Raw genomic sequence first — 21527 nt, 5'->3', positions numbered from 1 at the left:
TTAAACTGGATGAAGGCAAATGACTTGCCATGGCTTTGGGTTAAAAAGTGTTGCTGAGGCTGGATGGATAGTAAAACCCAACTGTTAGTAGTCTCACAAATGAAATGAAGGGGTGCATCATTTGATAAAATTCCAATTATTGAATAGTTTCTATAGCAAGATAAAACTATAGAATTCTATACCAAAATAGAGTAAAAATTCTGAATATCTACAAAATAATATGGATACTATGAATAGACTTGTTACTGTTCTTGTAGCTATGCATAACCTGTGAAACACAGTTAAATTTAATGATTCCAGTATAGCTTTTGAATTAAAATAATAAATTTCAATATATACCCATATACCTTTATTCTCACTGAATTTTTCACCAGTTTTATTCTTGGCATGACTTATTTCTAATTTGTAAACAGGTATAAAATCATTTGAAAACAGTTTTGATCTGAGATGCTCAATTGTGAATTGTTTTGTCACAGGGGAAGCTCATCATAACTCTCTTGTGCTGGAATAAACTGGAGGAGTTTCATCTAGGGGCATAATGCCTTCAGCTACGCCCTTTTTTGCTTCTTTCCTGTTTTAGCAAACTTGCGGTAACAAAAGAGAAAGCATTTTGTGATGACAAATACAACAGTTGCCACACAGGCCAGCAGGAACCCGATCACGTCCAGAGAGTGGTACTCGAGCCAGGTGAGGTCGTGGGCGGCTGGCCGCAGGTGCTTGGCTCCTTTGTGGCGCATGATGAACTCGATCCAGAAGACTGCTCGGTCCAGGGGCTTCATAGGCTGATCGCGTTGAATGGTGGATAACCACATAGCCTTCTCTTTGTAGCTAAAGGAAAAGCAAAGAAACATCAATTTATAAAATGAGCTAGCTTGTAGGGCAACTGTTGTATTTGTTATCACAAAATGTAGTGAAACAAATATACTCACGAAGGATTGTTAATGACTTCCTTCAATGCATTGAGCAAATCTCTTGATGACATTGTTTCCAAGTCCAGGCTGACAGCTGCTCCCTTGGCCTTCACTCGTGCAATGTTATCAGGTTGATCAGCAAACAAAGGAAGGCCCACCATAGGGATCCCATGGTAGATGGCCTCATAAATGCCATTGGTTCCACCATGAGTTATAAAGGCTTTGGTTTTTGGGTGACCTAGAATTGAGTGAATTTCAGTAAAATTATTAATTAAAAGCCTTAAAAATAAAATGAGAAATGAGCATTATAAAGCAACTGAAATAAGCAGTGTCTTTTAGATAACATACGAAACTGTATTTAAATTGCTTCAGAACTCAGAATAAGACATCCCTAAGTCTGTTGGAGAGGTAAGTGAAGACTTCATAAAGAGATATGTCACTTGAACTTCACAAATGAATCCAAGATTTGTAGGTGAAAAACCTGAAAGGGAACTCTGGGTAAAAGAAAACATTTTTGCAACAAAAACGGGGAGAGCATATCAGAAATATAATCTCTAAAACAATAATGAAGCCATTTAGTCTGATAGGAAGTGTGTCAAGGCAACAAGAAGGATAAATGGTAGTGGCAATGGAACCAGAGGAAGGAAAAGCTATAATTTATCATGAAATGTGTGACCACTTGATATAAAAGATACGGATGTTTTCTCATAGAAAATGGAGAGTCACAGGTAATAAAAAGAGGAACTCTTATTTTTAAGTATCATTAAAAATATGCCTAAGGAGTGCTCAAAATTCTCCAAGCCAGGCTTCAGCAATACGTGAACCATGAACTTCCAGATGTTCAAGGTGGATTTAGAAAAGGCAGAGGAACCAGAGATCAAATTGCCAACATCCGCTGGATCCTCGAAAAAGCAAGAGGGTTCCAGAAAAACATCTATTCCTGGTTTATTGATTATGTCAAAGCCTTTGACTGTGTGGATCACAATAAACTGTGGAAAATTCTGAAAGAGATGGGAATATCAGACCACCTGACCTGCCTCTTGAGAAACCTGTATGCAGGTCAGGAAGCAACAGTTAGAACTGGACATGGAACAAAAGACTGGTTCCAAATAGGAAAAGGAGTATGTCAAGGCTGTATATTGTCACCCTGCTTATTTAACTTATATGCAGAGTACATGATGAGAAATGCTGGGCTGGATGAAGCACAAGCTGGAATCAAGATTGCTGGGAGAAATATCAATAACCTCAGATATGCAGATGACACCACCCTTATGGCAGAAAGTGAAGAAGAACTAAAGAGCCTTTTGATGAAAGTGAAAGAGGAGAGTGAAAAAATTGGCTCAAAGGTCAACATTCAGAAAACTAAGATCATGGCATTCGGTCCCGTCACTTCATGGCAAATAGATGGGGAAACAGTGGAAACAGTGTCAGACTTTATTTTTCTGGGCTCCAAAATCACTGCAGATGGTGATTGTAGCCATGAAACTAAAAGATGCTTACTCCTTGGAAGGAAAGTTATGACCAACCTAGATAGCATATTAAAAAGCAGAGACATTACTTTGTCAACAAAGGTCCATCTAGTCAAGGCTATGGTTTTTCCAGTGGTCATTTATGGATATGAGAGTTGGACTATAAAGAAAGCTGAGCGTTGAAGAATTGATGCTTTTGAACGGTTGTGTTGCAGAAGACTCTTGAGAATCCCTTGGACTGCAAGGCGATCCAACCAGTCCATCCTAAAGGAGATCAGTCCTGGGTGTTCTTTGGAAGGACTGATGTGGAAGCTGAAACTCCAATACTTTGGCCGCTTGATGGGAAGAGCTGACTCGTTTGAAAAGACCCTAATGCTGGGAAAGATTGTGGGCAAGAGGAGAAGGGGATGACAGAGGATGAGCTGGTTGGATGGCATCACCGACTCAATGGACATGAGTTTGAGTAAACTCCGGGAGTGCTGCAGTTTATGGGATTGCAAAGATTCGGACACGACTGAGCAACTGAACTGAACTGAACTTAAGGAGTGGAAAAGATAGGTGTAAGGAGAGAATTCAGAGACAGAACAATGCGCAAAGTTACTTAAAATTTCACAGCGAAAAGTAATTATAGCCAAAGTAAACATATTTTGATTCTGGATGTAAAGAGGTGACTATGTATAATACAATGCTGTTAAATTTTCTCCTTTTTTTCTCTGGGGCTGGAAATAGCAATGAAGGAGTAAAGTTTTCTCATTTAAACTCAAAGGAGTTTTTCAATAATAAATGTTGGGTGCTTGTTTCCTATTGAAGTAGTATCACTCTGCACAGCTATTATTCATGTTTTCAATATTTTTCTGCCAAGTCTTACCAAGAAGGTCGTTCTGGGGGATCCACTTATATAGACGAGTATTGGGCCCTAAGGTATCTGGTTTCTTGCCATCATATCTCCATAGAACCTGTTAAGGTAAAGGAACTACCATATTCCATGAGTTAAACTTCAAAGTCATAGTGTTAAAATTTTAAGCAAATAAAATTTAAATGCCTCTGTATAACAGATAAATAAATCAGAGCATGAGGGCTTAATTGATAATAACTACTAATATACTACTTAATAGCAACACCCACATTTGATGTACTCATTTTTAGGTTCAATCTGAGATGGAATGCAATCATGATAGCTCACATATGATGACTTAGACAAATAGATTTTCAATGACAAATTGAAATATTTAAGAAATTTTTAGATGATCTTTTTTCTAGGGCAGAAAAACTGTGGCAAATTACTAATAAACCACATATTTTTGTTTTAGTTTGTATTCTAAATCTCATTTTCAAATTTATTCACCAATTTCTTTTTAACTGTTATAGAAGTGTTTAATATATCCACATGTTAATATAACTTATTTTATTAGAATTTTGCAATTTTTGACTGCAAAGAAGAAAATGCATGCAACATGCAAATTAAGATAAATATGCTGCTTATTTATAGTTTATTAATAATAAGCTCATTAGGGCTGTCTAGGAAATATAACTTAATTTACATTACAAATTATTAAACACTACTTCCAAAAACATTGACAACTGGGATTTTTTTACATGAATCCAGATTATTGGAGAAGGAAATGGCAACCGACTCCAATAACCTCACCTGGAGTATCCCATGGACAGAAGCAAGGCAGGCTACAGGCGATGGGCTCTCAAGAGTCAGACACGACATTGACTAAACCACCACCACCAGATTATTACCACTATTATCATACTAGGCTTGCAAATGTTTTACCTTTAGAAAAAAAGAGTCGGTTGGTAATTTGTAAGGGACAACAAGGCTGTTGAAAAAGTTTCAAAATTGTGACACACTTAAGTTATTCAACTGACCCTGAATGCTTCAACAGTGAAGCAGAAAGCACCAACAGCATTGATTAACATGGTCTCTAGGTATAGTAGCAAAGTAAGGACAAGTTTTGTAATTCCAAGCAATTCCCATAAGCTAGATTATAATTTATTAGTCTTTAACTTCTATTTGCTCTGTGAATGTAAAGTAACTTTAGTTTTTCAGCAAAAAATTAGCATAGGCAATTAAGAGAAGCCAACCTTTCTCTGAATAGCAACCTAGAAAGCACACTGATTAGGTCTGTTCCAAAACATAGAGAATGTAAAAGGGACCAGGAACTCAAGGCAAGTACACACTGCAAGAAGCACTCCAGACTTTTATCAATATTGCTTAACATTATTGAGAGGCTACATATACCATGAAAATTCAACTCCTGAGAACATCTGTATGTGTATCGTGTCTTCAGTCCTTCGGGAAAATGGGCAAATGACAAGAGAGAATTTGATGATTTATTTTCTTGTCCACACTACCATTACAATACCAAAATTCACACTGCATCTCTTTAATATTTTTAATTGTGATTACAGTGTTAATCCAAATTTAATGTCAGGAAGATATTCTATGTAATGTTCTACCATCTACCATATATATTTTGTGATTTTTTTTTACATAAATTTGAGATAATTTGGAGATATCTTAATAGTTTGTCCTTCTTGCATACTATATCTGTAATCAGGGCTTTTTACAGAATTTAATAGTTTCCTTAAGTACTTATCCACTATTAAGTTACTTTACGTACTTTTTGTGGAATCTGGGCAAGGGCTGATGCAATTACATTGACTTTTTCTTCTGTTATGTTACTGATCAATGACCCCAAAGTAAACACCACAATACCATTTTCTCCAGAGCTCTGAACAAACTCTTCCATTTCCTGTGAAAAATAATTTACTTCATCACAAATGAGCAGCAACAGCATAGCAAACAATATTGCAAAGTTTGCCAAAAAAACAAACAAACAAACAACTAAAGTGACAAAATCAGACATAGTCTAGAAATTATTAGAGTAGTCACTGTTTATATATATATATATATATATATACATATATATATATATATATATATCATGGTAAAATGAATACAACATAAAATTTTGCCATATTAATCATGCCTATGTATATGGTTCAATAATGTTAATTATATTCACATTGTGCACCATTCTCTAGAACATTTTCATCTGGCAAAGATGTAAGTCTCTACCCATTGCTGCTGCTGCTGCTAAGTCGCTTCAGTCGTGTCCGACTCTGTGCGACCCCATAGACGGCAGCCCACCAGGCTCCACCGTCCCTGGGATTCTCCAGGCAAGAACACTGGAGTGGGTTGCCAGTTCCTTCTCCAGTGCATGAAAGGGAAAAGTGAAAATGAAGTCGCTCAGTCATGTCCGACTCTTAGTGACCCCATGGACTGTAGCCTACCAGGCTCCTCTGTCCATGGGATTTTCCAGGCAAGAGTACTGGAGTGGGGTGCCATTGCCTTCTCTACCCATTAAGAAACTCCAATTTCATCTTTCCTCAGTCCCTGGCAACAATTATTCTACTCTATATTTGTACAGATTAGATTAGTCTAGATACTTTTTTCAAGTTGAATTGTACAATCTGTCTTTTTACCTCTGGCTTAATTCAATTAGCGTAAGATTCATTCATGTTGTAACGTGTCAGAATTTTCCTTTAAAGACTGAGTAATACTCCATCTTTTTGTATCTATAACATTTTGTTTATTCTGTTTATGGAAGCTTCAGTTGCTTCAACCTCTTGGCTCTTATGAATACTGCTTTCATGAATATGGTGTGAAAATATCTCATTGGGATCCTCATTTTAATTCTTTTGGACATATAACCAGAAGACGAATTGCCACATCATATGTATTGGTGCTAGGCTTCAACAGTATGTGAACTGAGAACTCCCAGGTGTACAGGCTGGATTAGAAAAGACAGAGGAACCAGAGATCAAATTGCCAACATCCGTTGGATCATAAGAAAAGCAAGGGAATTCCAGTGAAACATCTACTTCTGCTTTATTGATCATGGTAAAGCCTTTGACTGTGTAGATGACAACATACTGTGGAAAGTTCTTAGAGATGGGAATACTACCTTACCTGCAACCTGAGAAACCTGTATGCAGGACAAGAAGCAACAGTTAGAACTGGGCATGGAACAACGAACTGGTTCAAAATTGGGAAAAGACTAACTCAAGGCTGTATCTAGTCACTCTGCTTATTTAAGTAATAGACAGAGTATATCATGTGAAATGCCAGGCTGGATGAAATATAAACTAGAATCAAGATTTTTGGGAGAAATATCAACAACCTCAGATATGTAGATGACACCACCCTAATGGCAGAAAGTGAAGAGGAGCTAAAGAGCCTCTTAAGGGTGAAAGAAGAGAGAGAAAATGCTGGCTTAAAATGCAACACTCAGAAAACTAAGATCAAGGTATCTGGTCCCATCACTTCATGGCAAATAGATGAGGAAACAATGGAAACAGTGAGAGACTTTATTTTGGGGGGCTCCAAAATCACTGTGAATGGTGACTGTATCTATGAAATTAAAAGATGCTTGGAAGGAAAGCTGTGACCAACTTAGACAGCGTATTCAAAAGCCGAGACATCACTTTGCTGACAAAGGTCTATATACTCAAAATATGGTTTTTCCAGTAGTCATGTATTGATGAGACAGTTGGACTATCAAGAAGGCTGAGCACCAAAGAACTGATTCTTTCAAACTGTGGTGCTGGAGAAGACTCTTGAGCATTCCCTGGACAGCAAGGAGATCAAACTGGTCAATCCTAAAGGATATCAATCCTGAATATTGATTGGAAAGACTGATGTTTTGGCCAATACTGTGGCCAGCTGATGCAAAGAGTTGATTCATTGGAAACGACCCTGATTCTGGGAAAGATTGAGGGTAGGGGGGAAAGGGAAGACAGAGGATGAGCTGGTTGGATAACATCATTGACTCAATGGACATGAGTTTGAGCAAACTCCAGGAGATAGTGAAGGACAAAGAAGCCTGGCATGCTGCAGTCCATGGGGTGGCAAAGAGTCAAACACAACTGAGCAACTGAACAGAAACAGCAACATGTATTGACAGGTTTTAAATTAGGAAGCATGCATTTTTCTTACCACATACTATATAGTTAGTTTATAAAGTGATTTCCCTCCTGCCCTCTTGATTCTTGAACATGCTAACTTCACATCTTCGACTTTGGTCAGTTGTGTTACTCAATATTAAACACCAAAAATTTATTTTGGAAAATTTTGAGGAAACTCCATACTGTTTTTGAAAGTGAAAGTGTTAGTCACTCAGTCCTGTTTGACTCTTTGAGCCCCCATGGACTGTAGCCCACCAGGCTCCTCTGTCCATGGAGTTCTCCAGGAAAGAATACTAGAGTGGTTTGCCATTTCCTTCTCTGGGGGATCTTCCCTAACCAGGGATCAAACCTGGGTTTCCCTTAGTTTAGGCAGGTTCTTTACCACCTGAGTCACCACGGAAGCCCCTACTGTTTTTATTTTTTATTTTTTTTATTTTTATTTTATTTTTTTTTAATGTTTTTAGTAATAGCTGTCTTTTTTAACAGATGACATCCCTGAGGTCCTTGGGAAGGAAATGGATGAGATGAGGTCAATTTCTTCTATTATGTGTATTTGTGCAAATGTGTTTGTGTATAAGCAGGAAATGAGATAGAGCCAATACACATTGGTGACAAGGAAATACTGTGAAACAATATTATACTGAGACTCTTCATCAATTATGTTTTTAATTACTAACAGATTCTTGGAAATCTACACTGCAGGGTTTAAATCACCTCTAATTCTTTATTGCTATAAATCTACTAAATCATTTATTTATTTCAGACAAACTTTCTGGAGAATTATTTTAAATTTTAGTTTATTCATTATGATTTCATTTTCCTTACTGTGATCACTAAGAAAAATTCATGATTCAAATTTGTTTATGACTGTCATTTTCTCATTGTCTTACATTAAACTTTGTCTTAATTTCCCGAACTCTGTCTCGCTAAATTACTAATTACTGATATTGAAGAGTCTGGCTTGTAGTTTGAAAGTTCTATGAAACAGTCCTATGAATCTTATATATAACCCAAAGATATGCTTGAATAACAAAGAGTCAGACACGATTTAGCAATTGAATAACAGCAATGCTTGAGAAGTTACATGTTTGAGTTACCGTATTACTGGGTTTGTTTATATATGACATCCTTTGTCCTGATCTACTATTGTATAATTTATGTCAGAGTAGGATGTGCTATGCGTAACCACTGTGAGGGACCCTAACATCATCACCGGTCTCCCCAGGAGCACAGTGGGAGAGGTATCCAATGGCCTTCTGCAGTAGAGGTCTGGTCACATTTTGAGTTCACTTCAAAATAAATAAAGCTTCTCAGAAGTTCACTTCAGTCACTCAGTCATGTCCGACTCTGCGACCCCATGGACTGTAGCATGCCATCTCCTAGTGAATCTATATTTTCCTGCAACTGTTTCTGAATTATTTTGTCTTATGATTCTTGACTCCATTTCATTTTTAAAAATTGTTACATTTTATTCTACTATTAACAGAATAATTCCACATTGCTCAATATACTCTATTACAAAAAACGTAGATGAGCAAAATTTTCCTGGATATCTGATCAAATCCATGTACTCACCTTTTCTTATTTCTTTCTTCTGTTTTAAATTCACTATTCTTTTCTCTTTCGAGATAATGACTGAATTCCTCTATCACAGAACGTATACTTTCTGATCCTAATTATTGGTATCAAATTTTTTCAAAACTATTTTCAACAGAAAAAAGAAACAAAAAAAATGTTCAGACTTTAATATTGCAGACTACATATTGTGTAACACATTTTTCAGAATATAATTTCACCCTAGGGATATCAGTCACAGTGATAAGGCCACTAAACTTTCTTATGACTCACATGGTGCATCCAGGTAATGTATGCATTCTAGTGACCTGTAGCAGGATTTAAATTTACTTGTCTTCAATGTTTTGTCTCAATGACTTGCTACCCAACAGTTCTTCATCTATACTGTGAAAGATGCATCTGTTTTTTTATTATTATAGTATAGTCTCTTTTCACAAATTTATTACTGATATGTACTGGCTATTCTCATTCCCTGATAATTTTTATGAAAATAATACAGACTTATGGCAAAAAAAAATGCAAAAGCATAGAAAATTAAAATAGGAAATAGATTTACTAAACTCTCCATCCAGGAATTCCTTAGTTTCAAATTCACATGTTTTTAGAAAAAATTGAAATAGATCTTATATAGAAAATATTATATAATTTTAGATGTATAATTTGATTTGATAATTTGTATTTTGTAATATGATTGCCATTTTATTATTGATTGAACCTCTATTATGTCTAATAATTAACATTACTTTTGTGGTGGGAATAATTAAGATATAGTCCCTTGGAAAGTATGATGATTATAATATTATACTGTTGTGTATATTCACTATTCTGTACTTTAGATCTCTAGGACTTATTAGATGCAAAACTTGTACCCTTAAACATCTCTCCTATTCTCCTATTCTTTAGTCCTTGGTAACCTCTATATTACTTCTGTTTTTACAAGTTTGGCATTTTTAGATTCTGGGTCCAAATGATATCATAAATTATCTTTTTCTGTTTTTTCAAAAAGGTAAACAAAACTGACAACATCTAACTAGATTTACCAAGAAAAAAAGGATTCAAAACATGAAAATGAAATAGGAGACATTACAACCGATATGACAAAAATATGTAGGATCATAAGAAACTACTATGTTGAATTACATGATAACAAATTACACATTGGAAAAGAATAGACAACTTCCTAGAAACACACAACCTATACAACCAAGACTGAATCAGGAAGAAATAGAAAATCTGAACTTTCCCAATGAGTAAAGATATTGAATCATAAATCAAAAATCTCCTAGCACACAAAACTCAGAACCGAATGTGTTCATTGATAAATTCTATGAATATTTAAAGAAAATTAATGTCAATCCTTCAGAAAAATCTTCCCCAAAATTACGGGGTTGGAGGAAACCTTTGCAAATTCATTCTACAAGGCCAGCATTACCCCAATACCAAATAGATAAACACATTACAAGAAAAGAAAACTACCGGCCAATATCCAGACTGAATGTATATGCAAAGATTATCACTAAAATATCAGCAAGCTGAAATTAAGAATACATTTAAAAAATTATATACAATCACCAATGGAATATATCTCTGGGATGTGAGGATAGCCCACCATACCCCAAAATATTTGTAATACATTGCATTAATAGAATGAAATATAAAATAACTTGGTCATCTCAACAGATGCACACACACACACAAAAAGCATTTGAAAAGATACAACATTCTTTCATGATAGAAACTCTCATTTTTTAAGTATAGAGGGAACATACCTCAATGCAATAAAGACTATATATATGTATATATATGTATATATATATGTATATATATATATATACAAACCCAAAGCTAATGTTATCCTCAACAATGAAAACTTTTTTTTAATTTATTTATTTTAGTTGGAGGCTAATTATTTTACAATATTGTAGTGGGTTTTGCCATACACTGATATGAATCAGCCACGGGTTTACATGTGTTCCCCATCCTGAACCCCCCTCCCACCTCTCTCCCCATCCCATCCCTCTGGGTCATCCCAGGGCACCAGCCCTGAGCACCTGTCTCATGCATCGAACCTGGACTGGCGATCTGAAAACCTTTTTCCCTAAGGTCAGGAACAAGAAAAAGATGCCACTCTCACACTGATTCAACATAGTACTAGAAGTCCTAGTTAGAGTAACTAGGCAAAACAAAGAATAAAAGGCTTATTAATCAGAAAGGAGGGCTTCTCAGTGGTAAAGAATCAGTCTGCCAATGCAGTAGATGTAAGAAACACGGGTTCAATCCCTGGGTCAGGAAGATTCCCTGGAAGTAGAAATGGCAACCCATACCAGTACTCTTGCCTAGAAAATTCCATGGACAGAGGAGGCTGGCAGGCTACAGTCCATAGGGTTGCAAAGTCAGACAAAACTGCGTGCTGAAGCACACATGCATGCAAACAGAGAGGAAGAAGTAAAATTGCCATTTTTTGCAGATGGCATAGATTTTTGCATAGAAAAATAAATAGATTTAACCACAAAATTGAGCTAATCAGAAAATTCAGTAAAGTTGCAGGATGTAAAATCAACATAGAGAAATCAGTTACATTTGTATGTGCTATTAATGCAAAAGCTACCCCCTTTACAATAGGACCAAAAACAAGAGAATAACCAGAAATATAACCAGTAAGGTGAAAGATCTTTGCAGTGATGACTCCAAGACTTTGTTGAAAGAAATAGAAAACATAAATAAATGGAAAGACATCCTATGTTCATGGATCAGGGTATGTATATTGTTAAAATAGTCATGCTACCCAAAGCCAAAGGCATCACACCTCCAAATTTCAAATTATAGTACAAAATTGAAGTTGCTCAGTTGTGTCTGACTCTTTGTGACCCCATGGACTATAGCCTGCCAAGTTCTTGCATCCATGGGATTTTTCAGGCAAGAATACTGGAGTGGCTTGCCATTTCCTTCTCCAGAGGATCTTTCCAACACAGGGATCAAACCCAGCTCTCCAGCATTGAAGGCAGATTCACATCAGCTGAGCCAAAAGGGAAGCCTATCTACTTTGCTATAGTACAAAGGGATAGCATTTAAAGCAATATGGTACTGGCCTATAAATGCACACATACCAATGAAGCATAATACAGGGTCTAGAAAAAATCCTTGCATATATAGCCAATCAAAATTAAACAAAAGAGCCAAGAATATCCAATGGGGAAAGAATAATCACTTCTTTTACTTCTGAGAAACTTGAATAAACATAGGCAAAAAAATGAAATGAGACCCCTATCTTACACCCTCAAAATATTACCTCAGATTTATCAAAGACTTAAGCATAACACCAGATACCATAATACTCTTAAAGAAAATGTAGAGATGATCTTCCTTTACAGTAGTCTTGAAAGTGATTGTTTTTGAATATGACATCAAAAAAAATCAACAAGTGGGGCTACATCAAACTTAAAAGCTTCTGCACAACAAAGGAAACAATCAGCAAAATGAAAACACAGCCTACTGAATAGGAGAAAAATTTCACAATTACATATCGAGAGAGGGACTAATATCCAAAATATATATAGAACTCACAAAACTCAATAGCAACAAAAAATTCAATTAAAGAATAGGCAGATAAACAAAACAGACATTTTTCAAAGAAGACATCCAAATGGCCACCAGTTATCAATATCAATATCACTAATTATCAGGGAAATGCAAATCAAAGTTAGAAAGTCCACCACCAAGAAGAGAAAAGTGTTGACGAGAATATGAATAAAAGTGAATACTTTTAAACTGGCAATAGGAATGTAAATTGGTTCCACCTTTATTTAAAACAAAATGAAATTTCCTCAAAAAATTAAAAATAGATCTACTGTATGATCCAGCCGTTCTACTTCTGCATATATAACCAAAGAAAATAAAAACAAGGTAGATGAAATACATGCACTCCCACGTTTATTACAACAATATTCCCAATAACCAATGGAACACTTAAGTGCCCATCAATGGATGAATCCATTAAAATGATGTGACAAATATACACACAAACACAAACATGAACACACACACTCAGAATATAATGTTATTCACCCATGAGAAAGAAGGAAATCCTGCTGTTTTTGACAAACTGAATAAACATAGAGGACATTATGCTAAAATTTGTGCTTTCATTCTAATCTTTCTTCTACTTTTATCATTAAATATGCATTTGATATATATATATTGAAAATTGTAATTCCAGCTTATATTAATTTTTATCCTAGAAGAAAATTATGATCCTATTATATTTATTATTTTCCAACTAAACCTCATAGCCCACAGTGTAAAGTATTCTTTGATGAAATCATTGTAGTGTTATGATGTGAACATTTATAAATTATTTAACCATTGCTTTATTTCTATTATTTCCAGTGTGGACATTTTTGAATTATTGCCCAAAATATTGTGTTAGGACATCTTGATTATTTTTCTCTGTATAGTTTCATATAAGTATATTATGAAGCAAAATCTATAAGCATTTTTACGACTCAGTGCCTTTTGTCAAATATCCTAATTCTTTAAAAAGTGCAGAAATTTTCTTAGAATCCAATAATTACTGGAAAAGTTAGCAGTGTGAATAAGCAGTTTCCTTATGCAATGAAGTCCTCACAGTCATTGACTTGGAATTAAATCTTGTTTCTTCAGCTTGCTAATAATAGCAAATATTGCTAATTTATCATGGTTATACTACTATTCATGTTTCCCTTCATTCTTCTTCCTCCTCTGCTAACCTCCCCTCCTACTAACATTATCACTTTCCTGAAATGAAAAAATGGAAATTTCAAAAATAAAGTTAGATAGCACAGAACTTTCACTATCTTATCTCAGCCTTTGGACTCTGGAAAGATTACTATAGGTAATCCAAACAATTTGCAATCAAAACAGATATTACATACTGCTATATCTAAAATGGATAACCAGCAAGGACCTATGATAACATAGGAAACTCTGCTCAGTGCTATGTGGGAGCCTAGATGGAAGGGGAATTTGTGGGAAAATGGAGACATGTATGTGCATGGTTGAGTCCCTTTGCTGTCCACCTGAAACTATCAGTTCAGTTCAGTTCAGTTCAGTCAGTCATGTCCAACTCTTTGCGACCCCATGAACTGCAGCACACCAGGCCTCCCTGTCCATCACCAACTCCCAGAGTCTACCCAAACCCATGTCCATCAAGTCAGTGATGCCATCCAGCCATCTCATCCTCTGTCGTCCCCTTCTCCTCCTGCCCCCAATCCTTCCCAGCATCAGAGTCTTTTCCAATGAGTCAACTCTTCGCATGAGGTGGCCTGAAACTATCACAACATCGTTAATCAGCTATATTCCAATAAAATTGGAATTAGCTTAAAAAACAGACAGAATAAAACAGATATTGAATTTCACCCTTGAAAAAGATATCAGTTTCATTTTGCCATCAATAAAGAGTAGACAAAAAAGCTCTATTAAGGGTTCACAGGACTTCCCTGGTAACCCAGTGGTTAAGAATCCTCCTGGCAATGCAGGGAATGTGTGTTTGATCCCTGACTTGGAAATATCTCACATGCCTCAGGGCATCCCCAGGGGCAACTAAGCACGTGCACCACAACCACTGAGCTTGCAAGTCTAGAGCCTGCAAGCCACCTCAGTGAGAAGCCCATGTGCTGCAACTACAGAAAGCCAGCACAGCAACTAAGACCCAGTACAGATAAAAATTAATTAATTTTTAAAAGGAGACCACAAAACAGTTGGCTAAAGATTGCTTGCTTTCTATTTATGTCTTAAGTCAATTTAAAACAGACTAGATTCTTGGTTTCTTTCATAAGGAATGTTACCTAATAAATAGAATTCCTTATATTTTGAAACTACAGATAGTTTTAGATTCAACTGGTAGAAATTGTGGGCTCTTTTGTTTTATTTTTATTCTGTGCAGTATTTATAGTTTTTATATATGCAGGGTAGATTTTCTCTGTGCTCATTCTATTAAACATCTATGATGTTGAGACCTGCGTTCCTTAAGGGAACTTTTACTGAGATTTTCTATACGGTTCTGGAGAAAACTCTTGAAAGTCCCTTGAACTGCAAGGAGATCAAACCAGTCAATCCTGAAAGCAATCAACCCTGAATATTCTTTGGAAGGACTGATGCTGAAGCTGAAACTCCAATACTTTGGTCACCTGATGTGAAGAGCCGACTCATTTGAAAAGACCTTGATGCTGGGAAAGATTGAAGGCAAGAGGAGAAGGGGATGACAGAGGATGAGATGGTTGGATGGCATCACCTACTCAATGACGTGAGTTTGAGGAAACTCCAGGAGATGGTAAAGGACAGGTAATCTTGGTGTGCTGCACTCCGTGGGGTTGCAGAGTTGGATACGACTGAGCAATTGAACAACAAGAGGATCAGTGTAGGCCGAAAGTGAAAGTAAAATCACTCAGTCGACTCTAGGACTGTAGCCTACCAGGTTCCTCCGTCCACGGTATTTTCCAGGCAAGAATGCTGAAGTGGGTTGCCATTTAGATGGAATTGTCTCTTTTATGCTGTAAGATGTAAACCCCTGGGATTTCAAATGAAGAATGGTTTAAATGCTGATGTGAAAGCAAGTAATGTTTGGATTTGGCCGCAAATTACTAAGGCATACATTTATACTGTTGAAGAAGATTTTTCATTTTATCTAGAGCACTGGTAAGGAGCTTCAGTCCTTACAAAAAATACTTTACATTCATCTTGCTCATCTGAGTGCCAAAACCTTAAATTTATTAATACTAAAAAAAAGTTTAAATGTCAATTAAACTATTTAAGTAAATTTTGTTGAATTTATTAAATTATTTTTATTAACTTTTTAGTTAACTTTTAAAATTTGCTTTTAAAAGATTCCATGGGATATCTATTCTCTGACAGTTTGCTGGATAATATAATCTTGATGATTAGGAAAATCATTTCAATTTCAATTAGAAATTAGATCTATGTGGCTGGCACACATTGGGTTATTGACAATATGTTATAGTAACAAAATAATGAAAATAATTAATATTTCTTCTGGATCACTGAGTATGGGCCAGTGACATTTTGGATATTTCACATGTATTAACACATTTTTTCCCTCAAGGACAATATGAGGTTGGTGCTATTACTATAAATTAGTGTGGTTATATCTCTATGAACATTTTTGTCAAGCTTTCCATCACTGCCTATATCTTGCAACAACCTGCTAAATGATGTCCCTTTCCACTCTTGCCACTTTACAATCCAACCAGGTAACTACATCCTGTGATTTTATTTTTAAAGTGATCATCTCTCACTTTTCTTTACCATTTTAATTTCTCCTTTATGTCCTACTAGATGTGCCAAACTCCTTACAATTATATGTCTGCAACTTAACTCTCCAGCATTTTCTGCCTCTTTACTCAGCCTCTTCCGGTTTAGACTGAACTTGGACTTCTTGTAATTACAATGCTTTTCTTTTGTATCTTCCTCTACCTTCAGTTCAGCTCAGTTAGGTAGAGATTAGTTGCTTAGTCATGTCCAACTCTTTGCGACTCCATGGACTGTAGCACGCCAGGCCTCCCTGTCCATCTCCACCTCCCAGAGTTTACTCAAACTCATGTCCATTGAGTTGGTGATGCCATCCAGCCATCTCATCCTCTGTCATCCCCTTCTCCTCCTGCCCCCAATCCTTCCCAGCATTGGGATCTTTTCCAATGAGTCAACTCTTCGCATAAGGTGGCCAAAGTATTGGAGTTTCAGCTTCAACATCAGTCCTTCCAATGAACACCCAGGACTGATCTCCTTTAGGATGGACTGGCTGGAACTTCTTGCAGTCCAAGGGACTCTCAAGACTCTTCTCCAACACCACAGTTCAAAAGTATCAATTCTTTGGCACTAAGTTTCTTTATAGTCCAACTCTCACATCCATATGTGACTACTGGAAAAATCATGCCTTTGACTAGATGGATCTTTGCTGGCAAAGAAATGTCTCTTGTTTTTATTATGCTACCTAGTTTGGTCATAACTTTTCTTCTAACAGTAAGCATTCTTTAATTTCATGGATGCAGTCACCATCTGCAGTGATTTTGGAGCCCCCAAAAATAAAGTCTGTCACTTTTCCACTGTTTCTCCATGTATTTGCCATGAAGTGATGGGATCGGATGCCATGATCTTAGTTTTCTGAATGTTGAGCTTTAAGCCAACTTTTTCACTTTCTCTTTCACTTTCATCAAGAGGCTCTTTAGTTCTTCACTTTCTGCCATAAGTGTGGTGTCATCTACACATCTGAGGTTATTGATATTTCTCCCAGCAATCTTGATTCCTGCTTGTGCTTCTTCCAGCCCAGTGTTTCTCATGATGTACTTTGCATACAAGTTAAATAAGCAGGGTGACAATATACAGCCTTGATGTACTCCATTCCCGATTTGGAACCAGTCTGTCGTTCCATGTCCAGTTCTAAATGTTTCTTCTTGACCTGCACATAGATTTCTCAAGTGGCAGGTCAGGTGGTCTGATATTCCCATCTCTTTAAGGATTTTCCACAGTTTGTTGTGATTCACAGTCAAAGGCTTTGGCCTAGTCAATAAAGCAGAAATAGATGTTTTTCTGGAACTCTCTTGCTTTTTCAATAATCCAACTGAAGTTGGCAATTTGATCTCTGCTTCTTTCTCCTTTTCTAAATGTAGCTTGAACATTTGGAAGTTCATGGTTCATGTACTGTTGAAGCCTGGCCTGGAGAATTTTGAGCATTACTTTACTAACATGTGAGATGAGTGCAATTGTGTGGTAATCTGAGCATTCTTCTGCATTGCCTTTCTTTGGGATCAGAATGAAAACTGACTTTTTCCAGTCCTGTGGCCACTGCTGAGTTTTCCAAATTTGCTGGCATATTGAGTGCAGAACTTTCACAGCATCATCTTTTAGGATTTGAAATAGCTCAACTGGAATCCCATCACCTCCACTAGCTTTGTTTGCAGTGGTGCTTCCTAAGGCCCACTTGATTTCTCATTCCAGGATGTCTGGCTCTAGGTGAGTGATCATATCATCATGATTATCTGGGTCATGCAGATCTTTTTGTATAGTTCTTTTGTGTATTCTTGCCACCTCTTCTTAATATCTTCTGCTTCTGTAAGGTCCATACCATTTCTGTCCTTTATTGAGCCCATCTTTGCATGAAATGTTCCCTTGGTATCTCTAATGTTCTTGAAGAGATCTCTAGTATTTCCCATTCTATTGTTTTCCTCTACTTCTTTGCACTGATCACTGAGGAAGGCTTTCTTATCTCTCCTTGCTATTCTTTGGAACTGTGCATTCAAATGAGTATATCTTTCCTTTTCTCCTTTGCTTTTTGCTTCTTTTCTTTTCACAGCTATATATAAGGCCTCCTCAGACAGCCATTTTGCTTTTTTGCATTTTTTTTTCTCGGGGATGATCTTGATCCCTGTCTCCTGTACAATGTCGAACCTCCATCCATAGTTCTTCAGTCACTCTGTCTATCAGATCTAATCCCTTGAATCTATTTCTCACTTCCATTGTATAATCATAAGGGATTTGATTTAGGTCAAACCTGAATGGTCTAGTGGTTTTCCCTACTTTCTTCAATTTAAGTCTGAATTCAGCAATAGGGAGTTCATGATCTGAGCCACAGTCAGCTTCTGGTCTTGTTTTTGCTGACTGTATAGAGCTTCTTCATCTTTGGATGTAAAGAATATAATCAATCTGATTTCGGTGTTGACCCTCTGGTGATGTCCATGTGTAGAGTCTTCTCTTGTGTTGTTGGAAGAGGGTCTTTGTTTTGACCATTGAGTTCTCTTGGCAAAACTCTATTAGCCTTTGCCCTGCTTCATTCTGTACTCCAAAGCCAAATTTGCCTGTTACTCCAGGTGTTTCTTGACTTCCACTTTTGCATTCCAATCCCCTATAATGAAAAGGACATCTTTTTTGGTTGTTAATTCTAGAAGATCTTGTAGGTCTTCATAGAACCATTCAATTAAGCCTCTTCAACATTACTGGTCGAGGTATAGATTTGGATTACCGTGATGATATTGAATGGTTTGCCTTAGAAACGGACAGAGATCATTCTGTCATTCATGAGATTGCATCCTAGTATTGCATTTCAGACTCTTTCATTGACTATGATGGCTACTCCATTTCTTCTAAGGTATTCTTGCCCACAGTAGTAGATATAATGGTCATCTGGGTTAAATTCACCCATTGCAGTCCATTTTACTTCACTGATTCCTAAAATGTCAATGTTCCTTACCTTCATTTATTCCTGAGCATCCTTTAGAATTCACCATAATTATCAATGCCTCCAGGATATTTTCTATGATTCCTGCTGGATGTTTCTTTGGCATTTTGATCTTTCCTTATAGCAACACATTTTATTACTTGCTTTCATTCTGTCTTTCTAGATAGAGTGTCTGGTGGCAGAAACGGTGTCCACATTATTCCTCTGCATGTTAGTACTTATTTCTGGGCTATGCTTGTCCCTTTGTAATTACTCTTTAATGAATATTTTATCTCTATTATGTTGAATTATCAAGGCCTTAATTTAACTGACATATTCTCAAAGTCTCCCAGGTATCCCACTTTATTTTGTAATGATAATGACATTCAAGTACTTGTGTTGGTATGGAAATATATCAGTTTCTAACTGGAAGGTCACTTTATCCAGCTTCCCATATATGATTCACTGTAATCAAAATTCTAGAATTTGTAAGATTATTCTTACTGAAAATGCAAAGTTAACAAAGCACAACAAAGAGGAGTAGGTGACCTTAGGCAGGTGTTTGGCAGGTTTGCAGTGGAGGCCTCCAACAAATTCAAAATTTGGCAGCACTGGGCGAGGAAATTCAAAGTCCCAATAGGTTCGAATGAGCCACATATCAGCTTTTCCAACTGTCTCTAAAAATGTAGTGGGTCTTCCTTAAAGGAAAAACAAAAACAAAAGTAACAACAAATACTAGATCAAGTGAGAATATTGCCATATGAATATATTAGGTAATATGGGGAAAGGAATTTGGAATAATATAGAGAAAGATGTTTGAGAGTATATGTTCTTTGATAAAGCAAATATATATATATATGTGTGTGTGTGTACATATAATATAATATGATATGATATAATGAAATATGATTGGGAAACTTGTATGCGTATAATGAATACTATAATATATATTATGGAAACTGAGCTACACAAGTAGAAACAATTTCTAAATGCTACCTAGATACTTGCACTACAAATGTGCTTGTAATTCCTTAATCTACTTGTCTTCATTTATCAAGATATTTTATAAGGTTTCCAGGGACCTTTTTAAGTTAAAAGATGAAGTTTCATGTACATATATAATTGCTTGGAGAAATCCTAAGTGCTTCAATTTGTGGTTTACAGTTTCCCAGAGTGTCCTGTATTAGTAATGGTCACAGGGTTCTATGTTACCCTATGATTTAAGTGTTTCCATAATATTTATGGGATTGATAGGTCATTTTATATTTCCATTCCCTCATTTCCTTGTAAGAGACAAAATCCTGTGGCTTTATGTTTATGTGGTCACTTTCCAAGGCACTTGGAAAATTGGGACTTCGTGCTACCAACCAAAAAGATGACTTACCTAGTACTTCACTGTAAAACTCATTCCATTTCTTCTCATCAAATGTCTGGAAACAGAAGTCAAAATAAAGTACATATATAATATTTTTGACCCTTTCCATGAATGTCATGTGATCACTTAATGCTGAAAATATAACAGGTACATAGGATGGTGGGAATGAAAGTTTTCCACTATACTTTTCAAACAAATAACCAGGTGAGAAACGGAGACTGTACACTAAAGGTATTCTAAGTATCTCAGTCAGCAGCTCACCACAGGGTCCAACGGCATCTGCAAGAAGGACATCAAACCTTGATTCCTGTAGTTTTGTTATAAGTTTCTTTTTTGAAACAACTTCTTTACAGATTTTCATAAGCATTCCAGAAAATTCAAAAATTAAGCTTTTCAATTCTCTAAATGATGAAACATTTGTCCAAAACGAATTTTTTGCCATATATGTCCATTTCTCAATCAAATTCTTGACAGCATTCTCAAAATCATCTTTAGTTAAAGATACAGGGAAAATCTCAAACTTAAAAGCAGATGGTTTGTTGGCATCAGTAATAGTGGAAGCTGAAGATATTAGAACAGTCACCTCATGACCCCTCATGACTAGTTCATCCAGAATTGCCTTCATATTCATCCAGTGACTAAATTCCACCGGCCACACCAGCACCTTTCCACAACTTCCAGAGCTAACGTAGCAAGTCAGCTGTAGCAGCAGCAGAAGTGAGAGCAATTTCACAGACATCTTGCTCATATGCAGGACTTAAAAAATACTCTATCATTTTGGTATTGCTCATGCTTATATCCAAGGAGAAATCAATCAGGAAGTTAAAATTTAATTCCTACACTTCAAATAACTAAATTCAATGAGTAGTCAGCAGCTGTGGAAATCAATTGAAAGGGCAAAGTGTAGAACATTTCATGATAATAAAGTGTTTAATATTGTTTTGTCAGTATTATCACTGATCTAAAAGTTAATGATCTTGCATATGCAAGTCAACTATGTTATTAATATGTAAGAG

The 21527-nt window shown here is 36.2% G+C and overlaps 1 protein-coding gene across 3 annotated transcripts; it reads right to left on the bottom strand.

Annotated features, from left to right (window-relative positions):
- Positions 1–348: 348 nt before the first annotated feature.
- Positions 349–21259, bottom strand: LOC145509939 (UDP-glucuronosyltransferase 2B4-like). 3 transcript variants are annotated; one of them, XM_081499927.1, is made up of 7 exons: positions 20927–21250; positions 20521–20566; positions 19686–19834; positions 5011–5142; positions 3249–3336; positions 930–1149; positions 349–828 (listed from the first exon to the last, which is right to left on the bottom strand). In XM_081499927.1, the coding sequence occupies exons 1-7, from the start codon at positions 21248–21250 to the stop codon at positions 549–551; spliced, it is 1239 nt and encodes a 412-aa protein (XP_081356053.1). In that variant the 3' UTR covers positions 349–548. The 3 variants fall into 3 exon arrangements, with proteins under 3 accessions (XP_081356053.1, XP_081355868.1, XP_081355959.1); XM_081499742.1 differs by having other exon boundaries at positions 20521–21259; XM_081499833.1 differs by lacking the exon at positions 20521–20566 and having other exon boundaries at positions 20773–21250.
- Positions 21260–21527: the final 268 nt, after the last annotated feature.

This window comes from Giraffa tippelskirchi, chromosome 1 (genome assembly GCF_054371585.1).
Source record: "Giraffa tippelskirchi isolate mGirTip1 chromosome 1, T2T-mGirTip1v1.2.pri, whole genome shotgun sequence".
Taxonomy (NCBI): Eukaryota; Metazoa; Chordata; class Mammalia; order Artiodactyla; family Giraffidae; genus Giraffa; species Giraffa tippelskirchi.
This window is presented reverse-complemented; position numbering and strand designations above follow the sequence as displayed.